Raw genomic sequence first — 9,103 nt, 5'->3', positions numbered from 1 at the left:
GAAGGGCTATAAAAGGGAGGTTAATAAAACAAAGCAAGTATACTGGGCATACATTAATATAACAAAACCACATAACAACTGAACTGGACAGAGATACCCTTTTATGACGTTGACGCCCTCAGTAGCAGGCTGACTACCGATTTGACCAGACCAACGCCAGAATTCACATATTAGTTTGGATAATAACAATATGTAAAAGAGACATAATAATGTAACAACAAAACATAAACTAATCTCTTTCCAATTCAGTGTTTCACAAGAGTGGCAAACAATGCATTAATTGTTCAAAGGCAATCGCATAATAAGGCGAAACATAGTTAATAAACATAGTCAAAGATATAAGAGAAAGCAATATATGAAGAGTATAAAATTCCTCTCAAGCAGAAGCATGTAGTATAGTACATGTACATGTACTAAAACAATCAGATCCTTTCTTTACACAGACTTTTCCTTCTGTGTCCTACTGACCAACTGGCATCTAGTCTAGGTCATTCAGACCCTGTATGCCTAGCTTCTCCAAATCAGGATAATTATATCTAATACTGTATTAACAAGGGCTGCTCTTAACAAACAATTATGTACGTATAATACAACTATACTCCACAGGAGATGTACTATTATGCCCATGCATTGACCGACATAACTCTCACTCAAGAGACTATAAACAAGGTAATAAACAGGTCTTCAGAGAATGTGCTAAGACTATGTAGTGAATCACAAGTTCCCTACATTGACAAATCATCTGACAGAGAATGGGAATTTAGATGATATAACCAAGTTTTAAGAAGTGAAATACATTTATCTAGCAATATACAAATACATACATATATATATATACATCACTCTAGATTAAGAATGAGAATGTGAGAATTAGTAGTGAGAATATCATTCTCTTACCTATAAAAGGGAGCCAGCACCAGTATACGTCTTCCCCTCACAATGTTCAGAAGCAAAAGAGAATGACCACATGTTTGCAATGTCCAGATAAGCGGACTAAAGATAACATTCCAAGGAGGGAGGTGGTCAGAGAAAAGAGAGTGGAGGATAGAGAAGCCTATAGGGTTATGTGCATAACAGGTGTATATCCCCACACAGTAGAGAGAGGGGAAAGGAATCGGAGAGAGATGAGAGAGAGAGAGGGGCAACTGTAGTTAAATGAATCAGTGATGGCCATACTATATAGTCACACTTTATGGGTGTTACACTCTCCCCCTCCAACCTTTCACCGTCCCGGTGAGATATAGACCAAAGAAAAACAAGAATTTAGTTCAACAAACTATTGTTGTAGTTTTTTCTTACTCTTCCTTTATATACAGTTATCAATGTCCTAATAACCTCTGCCTAACATAACTGAAAATCCCTTTACGTTTCGGCTTAGCATCAACGGATAGATTAAACGGTTCACCCGGGTTATAGTAATTCAGCCTCGTTGGTGCTATGGAAGGCCTAGTTGACTTTCTCAAGTCACTATGTACAGAGTGCGTTGGTGAAGGAGAGTCAAGGTTCTCACTGATGTCTTCATGGCTCGGATTACCCTCTGCGTGGTGGTCACGTGAGGCTGGGTCGGGGACAACAGAGTTCGTCTGTTCAGCTGTTTCGTTAGAAACTGGAGAGTCGGGTGTGTTTGGAGCTTCTCCAAAAGTAGAAGAATTTGCCTCTTCAGGTACTCGATCTGAAGAAAAGGATTCAATATATTCAGAAGCTTCAGTGGAGGGAGAAGCTTCTACCTCTTCTTGAGAAGGCTGGGAGTCCGGAGAGCTGATAATCTCAGGAGCTGTCTCTTCTACCTCTACAGCTGGCATGTTATCCACATCAATATCCCTCTCAACAGATGCTTCATCGATTTCCTGTGGACCATCAAGGTGCAGCTGTCTAAAATTCTCTATATGGGGAACAGTAGTGTTCTCAATCTCATCGTTCTGTACCTGATTACTAGGCGTGAATTCCTGTGCTTCAGGCCTGAGGTTATTCGCTAACTGCTCTGTACTGCCAGTCAATACATCGTGGATAGTGTCTACTTCAGCTACAGGTTGTGGATCCAAAGGTGTCTGGTCCTGACGAGAGGGTTCTGGCAGATAATGGAGAACAGAAAAACCATCACTATCGGAATCACTGGTCACATAGCTAGAGGTTTGTGAACCTTTCCGAATGGGCCGGCCTTTCTTTCTCAAGCGCTTAGGGACTGATCGGGGTGGTAGAGGATCAATATGTTGTTCTTCCACCTGTGGATCAGGTCGTCCTATGGGGAGGAGTAGATTACGGTGCAGCGTCGAGACTCTACCACCAGATTCTGATTTGACGTTATACACTGGAAGAGAGATGTCGTTTTGGCCTACCACCATATATGGTTCAGCCTTCCACCGATCCGCAAGTTTGTGGGTGCCTTTCAATCCGAAATTCTTCACGAGCACCCGGTCACCAGTGTAGAGTTCTCTGCCCCGCACTTTCAAGTCATACCGCTGCTTATTTGTGGTTGCTGCCTTCTGTGACGCTGTCTTGGCGGCTTGGAAAGCCTGCTTAAGTCCTGCCCTCAACTTTGATACATATTTGACATGATCTATGGCGTGACAGCCATCTGGGCGAGTATCAAACTCCACATCTATCGCCAACCGAGCCTCCCTTCCAAACATCAGGTAGTATGGGCTGTAACCAGTGCTGTCCGTCTTGGTGGAGTTATATGCATGGACCAATGATGCCACATGTTGGCTCCAGTTTACCTTTTCTTCATGCTTGAGTGTGCCAAGCATATTCAGTAATGTCCGGTTAAAGCGTTCTGGCTGGGGGTCTCCTTGGGGGTGATACGGAGTAGTGCGGGATTTCTTGATGTTGAGAAGCTTGGTCAGCTCTTTAATCACTTTTCCCTCGAACTCTCGTCCTTGATCAGAATGGAGTCTTTGCGGCAGGCCATAGTGGACGAAATACTTTTCCCATAGCACTCGAGCGACTGTTCGCGCTGTCTGATCCTTGGTTGGGAATGCCTGGGCGTACCTCGTAAAATGGTCGGTGACCACTAGAATAGATTTGAAACCCCTGGCGTCTATCTCCAGTCCAAGAAAATCCATACACACCAGCTCCATAGGTTGGGTGGTTTGTATGCTGTGAAGTGGGGCGCTCCGTGTGGGGAGGGTCTTGCGGGCTTGACATCTCCTGCAGTTCCCAACCCATCGTTCAATATCTTGTGCCATCTTAGGCCAAAAAAATCTGGCACGAACGAGGGAGGATGTTTTGTCACTTCCAAGGTGTCCATGTTGGTCATGCAGGCTCCGTAGTGCATCTTGTCGATGAGACGTTGGTAAGACGAGTTGAAATATCGTCCTCCCGTCCCGGGCTTTCGACACTCTGTGCAGCACGCCCCGAATGAGTTTGAGCTTTGGGAACTCTCGAACAAGAATTCTCTCATCGGATGATTTGGGGGTGCGTCTATTCGGCTTTCTACCACTCTGAACCCAATATTTTGCTGCTTTGATTGCTGGGTCAGCGTCTTGTGCACCGGTCCAGTTAACCTGGTTTGCCATACTGCTAACCTTTGGGAATTCATATTCATCTGGCACTGCTTCTGCGCTCATGGACAGGCAAGATACCAAGGCTTCAGGACTTGAATGGGAAACTCTTGATTTCGTGGCTGCAGACACTGACATCAAGACTGAGTTGGTAGCTTCGAGATCAATGATTTGGTCTGGTTCACCTAGATCCTCTTTGAGTCGTGCTGTCAGATATCTCAGGTCTGGATATTCTTTAGGTTGTCTGGGTTCAGGTAGTCGAGATAAGGCATCAGCATTGGCGTTTGCTCGGCCTGGGCGGTAGTGGATGCTGATATCAAAATTTGCTAGTTGTGATACCCAGCGGTGTCCAGTGGCGTCAAGTTTGGCTGACGTAAGGACGTAGGTCAGCGGATTGTTGTCTGTAAACACCTTGGTTCCCTTGGCCATGTACAAGTAATCGTTGAATTGTTCAGTTACCGCCCACTTCAGTGCGAGGAATTCTAACTTGTGGGCCGGGTAGTTCCGCTCAGATTTGGAGAGACCTCGACTAGCATATGCTACAGGACGCAGTTGACCATCACAGTCTTGGCAAAGGACTGCCCCAAGTCCGTCTCCACTTGCATCCAACTGCAGGACGAATGGCTTCTGCAAGTCTGCAAATGCCAGCACTGGGGCGCTTGATAAGGAATCTTTCAACTGATTGAAGGCACTGGTACACTCTGTTGTCCACTTATCTCCTAATGGCTCTGATGGTCTGAATTTCCCTTTCGTCGGCTGGCCCTTCTTTGCAACTCCTGCAGTCAAGGAATGCAGTGGTCGAGCAATCTTGGAATAGCCCTTGACAAATCTCCGGTAATAGCCTGTAAAGCCGAGGAAAGATCGCAGTTCCTTCACAGTAGTTGGAGTTGGCCAATCTTTGAGTGCCGCTGTTTTGCTTGTGTCTGTCTTGACACCCTCATCAGAGACGACATGTCCCAAGTACTTGACTGAGTTACAGCAAAGCTGACACTTCTCTGGAGATACTTTGAGTCCATATGAAATGAGACGGTCTAGGACTTTCATGAGGCGTGTAGTCATCTCCTCTAGTGTCTTTCCGAATACGATGATATCATCCATGTATACCAGGGCTTCCTTGAGGTGTATTCCAGTCATGCACTGCTCCATGAGTCTCTGGAATGTGGCTGGTGCTCCCTTGACTCCTTGTGGCATCCGTTCAAATTGATAGAAGCCTACCGGGCAGATGAAGGCAGTTTTCTCCTTGTCTTGGTCAGCCATAGGAATCTGGTAGTACCCTGACTTCAAATCAAGCACGGAAAACCACTTATTACCACTCAAGGCATCTATTGCTTCTTGGATGAGTGGTACAACGTATTGGTCGGGTACGGTTCTCGCATTCAGTTTCCGGTAGTCTATGCAGAGGCGCAACTTCCCCGTCTTTTTCCTGACAAGGACAATTGGGGATGCGTAACGACTACGAGACTCTTTTATGATGCCAGCTTCTAAGAGTTCTTGAAGATGCTCCCTCAGGTCTTCAAGGTCGGCAGGGGACACTCTTCTGGATCTCTCCCTAAATGGCGTCTCATCGGTCATTCGTATCTCATGGTAGATCTTGTCTGTCTTACCCATGTTTAGGGGATCATGACAGAACACTGCAGACTTGTCTTGTAATATGTTCAGGAGCTGCTGCTTATCCTCTGGAGATATGGGACCCCATGTCAAAGGCAAGCTTGCCACATCAACATCATTTTTGGCGATTTTATTGTATATGGCTGAACAGATGGGATTTATCGAGTCAGTTGGTTTCCTCTTGTATGTATGGTAGCATTGGCGGAACACTCCAGAGTTGGTTCCCACAACAACAGGATGGTCTTTGGTGTTCCGATTATCTGGGATGACTAGAGCTAGTGTAGAGAATGGCTTGTCGGTGCCGGTGAATTCTAACTCAAAACTGATATCTATTTGAGTATACCCAATATACGGTATTTGGCCTCCACCACCGTGCCACAAGACCAGGTCCTTGAGAGGGTGAATGTACTTCTCCAACTTCTTACACAGGCTTTCTGGTATGAGGGTGACTTGCGATCCACTGTCTAGCAAGCATTGTAAAGGGTGGTTGTCCACAAAACAGGGGTAGGAAGCACTTTCCCCAACCAGACCACTCGGAATGTCATTTCCTGTATCCTCCCTTGCAGGCTCATGTTGGCTGCTCATTGACGTGGCGGGTATGTCTTGTTTGGAGCTTGAGTGGACTCGGGCCCCAGACGGCTCCGTCTCTGGTACCCAAAGGCGTTTCCCTGACTGAGACAACCGATCAGCTTCCGGTTGACTGCAGCCAGGTTAGGGGGGTTTGGACACTTCCTGCGAAAATGCCCGTCTTCCCCACACTTGTAGCAGAAGTTAGGATGTTTGTTTGTGTCTGGGGTTTGGAAGGCATTCACAACTACCGGGTCCTGAGATGTCGCCCCCCTGTCCCTCATCTGTTGCTCCAGCCTTGCAAGCCGCACCTCCATGGCATTTGATGGTTCTGTAGGGCTTTCCACTACCGCTTGGAGACTTCTCCCTTTGACGGGTCTCCTCTGTCTCTTCTCTGCGACCTCCACTTCATATCGCCTCACCTGGCTTAGAAGGGTGATGAAGGAGGGTGGGTCATGTAAGAGATCCCTAAGCCTTAAACTCACTAGGAGCATCTCATCATAGAGACTCCGGATGAACTTCTGCAGCCGGAGGTAGTCTGCCCTGTCCGGAGGCGCTCCTCCCTTTCGTACTGCCCGTCTCAGGGTAAAGTTCAACCGCATGATGAACTCTGAGGGTTTCTCCTGATCATGCTGCGCCATGTCGTGAAACTTAAGGAGTATCTCCTCCCCGCTCTCGGTGGTGCCGAATGCAGCTTCAAGGGCTGATATATAGTCCTCTGCGGATGCCTGCAGCTTGCTTAGCTTCAGATCCCTCACAATGGTTGATGCAGGGGGTCTGAGGGCTTCGCTAATTCGCCGCCGCTTTTCTACCTCTTCAAGGCCGGCTGCTGTCCACTCCTGCAGCTGCCCTTCTGCCTGATCAACCCACAGGTCGAAACCATCTTCGTCACGCGATGGCGAGAGAGATCCTGAGAAAGGCCTCAGCTTTCTGTAATTTGAGTGGAGGCTCATGTTGAAAAAGTCTTTCATCAGGCGATGATCTTGCCCTTCCCGAGGCATTGTTCCTGGCTGGTGGGAGAACTCTGGGACTCGCGATCGAGTTGCACTCCTCTTTTCTCTAGCTTCTACTAGTGTTACTCTTCGCCTTGTCTGTTTTGTTTGATGAGCTAGCAACACTAGATGAAAGGGCGTGAGGGTTCCTCTTATGGGCACATGTATGTCTTGGTCGCGTAGGGTGACCAGTGAAACCTTCTGGTCCAGCTCCAGAAGTAGGGCGATAGAGGGTGACTTGCAGTGAGGCTGTCGTTCTAGCACCGCTGCACTCTGCACACAGTTCACTACTTCAGAAATAGCACATAATAACTCATCAACATCAACAGTAGTATCATCCACCTCATCCCCAATGAGGAGGACTGCCATATCTAAGGCAATATCCTCTTTCTTGCATAGGGCCCTAGCTGGCTCTAACAAGTTTGCTTTATATTCGGCCATTATATACTACAAAATAACCTTCACTGGTACTGGCTCCCGAAAACAAGTGAAATAAAAAATTGCATGTAAAATTGAACGAAAAAAATAATTTAGCTTATAAACATTGAGTAACTGTATTATTCAAAGCATAAGTCCTGGCAAGGTCGCCATTTGTAACACCAGGTTCGTGCTTCAATATCATGCATACAGTCAACAAAGGAATATAAAGACAATAGTAATTGATTTACTGTTTCGCCTTTAATCTGCTTATCCGAAGGGTGGATAAAGCTAAGGCATGAGATATACTTTTACAGATAATCAAATAAACAAACATAATATACTTAAGGGCCCACTACGATTTATATTAATAAGACCGGTCGTTTATAAAGAAGAAGAAGATTGTCCGCTCATCAACGAATATGGTACGTTGCTATCAAACGCGTATTATTAGAGAACAATAATTAATTCAGGATAGCGTTCCCTATATGATCATTGCTGCATAGCGTTCATATAAGTCGATTTAAATATGGAGGCTGTTATCCAATGGACAGGGTTGATATGGGATGGAGTTGCGTGATCTCTTCAAGAAAGCCGAAGATTCGTTTCTCCGCAGTGAAGGGCTATAAAAGGGAGGTTAATAAAACAAAGCAAGTATACTGGGCATACATTAATATAACAAAACCACATAACAACTGAACTGGACAGAGATACCCTTTTATGACGTTGACGCCCTCAGTAGCAGGCTGACTACCGATTTGACCAGACCAACGCCAGAATTCACATATTAGTTTGGATAATAACAATATGTAAAAGAGACATAATAATGTAACAACAAAACATAAACTAATCTCTTTCCAATTCAGTGTTTCACAAGAGTGGCAAACAATGCATTAATTGTTCAAAGGCAATCGCATAATAAGGCGAAACATAGTTAATAAACATAGTCAAAGATATAAGAGAAAGCAATATATGAAGAGTATAAAATTCCTCTCAAGCAGAAGCATGTAGTATAGTACATGTACATGTACTAAAACAATCAGATCCTTTCTTTACACAGACTTTTCCTTCTGTGTCCTACTGACCAACTGGCATCTAGTCTAGGTCATTCAGACCCTGTATGCCTAGCTTCTCCAAATCAGGATAATTATATCTAATACTGTATTAACAAGGGCTGCTCTTAACAAACAATTATGTACGTATAATACAACTATACTCCACAGGAGATGTACTATTATGCCCATGCATTGACCGACATAACTCTCACTCAAGAGACTATAAACAAGGTAATAAACAGGTCTTCAGAGAATGTGCTAAGACTATGTAGTGAATCACAAGTTCCCTACATTGACAAATCATCTGACAGAGAATGGGAATTTAGATGATATAACCAAGTTTTAAGAAGTGAAATACATTTATCTAGCAATATACAAATACATACATATATATATATACATCACTCTAGATTAAGAATGAGAATGTGAGAATTAGTAGTGAGAATATCATTCTCTTACCTATAAAAGGGAGCCAGCACCAGTATACGTCTTCCCCTCACAATGTTCAGAAGCAAAAGAGAATGACCACATGTTTGCAATGTCCAGATAAGCGGACTAAAGATAACATTCCAAGGAGGGAGGTGGTCAGAGAAAAGAGAGTGGAGGATAGAGAAGCCTATAGGGTTATGTGCATAACAGGTGTATATCCCCACACAGTAGAGAGAGGGGAAAGGAATCGGAGAGAGATGAGAGAGAGAGAGGGGCAACTGTAGTTAAATGAATCAGTGATGGCCATACTATATAGTCACACTTTATGGGTGTTACAAAGATATAATAACATTTCTATGGCTGGCCAATAATGTATCTTTCTCGGAAAAGGTATTCATACAACATGCATAACGTGGCTGGCATAGAGAGGAAAATGGGCAGTGAAAATGATACTAATAATTTGTTTAACTTGTCGAGAGGACCCTGACAATCACAATTAAGTATTATAAATTAGTTCCACAAACTCGACATGCTC

At 44.7% G+C, this 9,103-nt stretch overlaps 1 protein-coding gene across 1 annotated transcript; it reads right to left on the bottom strand.

Annotated features, from left to right (window-relative positions):
* Positions 1-5,689: 5,689 nt before the first annotated feature.
* LOC115923298 (paraneoplastic antigen Ma1-like) lies at positions 5,690-8,857 on the bottom strand. Its single transcript, XM_030983741.1, has 2 exons — positions 8,599-8,857; positions 5,690-7,707 (listed from the first exon to the last, which is right to left on the bottom strand). The coding sequence occupies exon 2, from the start codon at positions 7,106-7,108 to the stop codon at positions 5,690-5,692; it is 1,419 nt and encodes a 472-aa protein (XP_030839601.1). The 5' UTR covers positions 7,109-7,707; positions 8,599-8,857.
* Between the last annotated feature and the right edge of the window lie 246 nt (positions 8,858-9,103).

Source organism: Strongylocentrotus purpuratus, unplaced genomic scaffold (genome assembly GCF_000002235.5).
Source record: "Strongylocentrotus purpuratus isolate Spur 01 unplaced genomic scaffold, Spur_5.0 spur5_scaffold_13, whole genome shotgun sequence".
Lineage (NCBI taxonomy): Eukaryota > Metazoa > Echinodermata > Echinoidea > Camarodonta > Strongylocentrotidae > Strongylocentrotus > Strongylocentrotus purpuratus.
The sequence above is the reverse complement of the archived record's forward strand: the minus strand, read 5'-3'. Positions and strand labels throughout refer to the sequence as shown.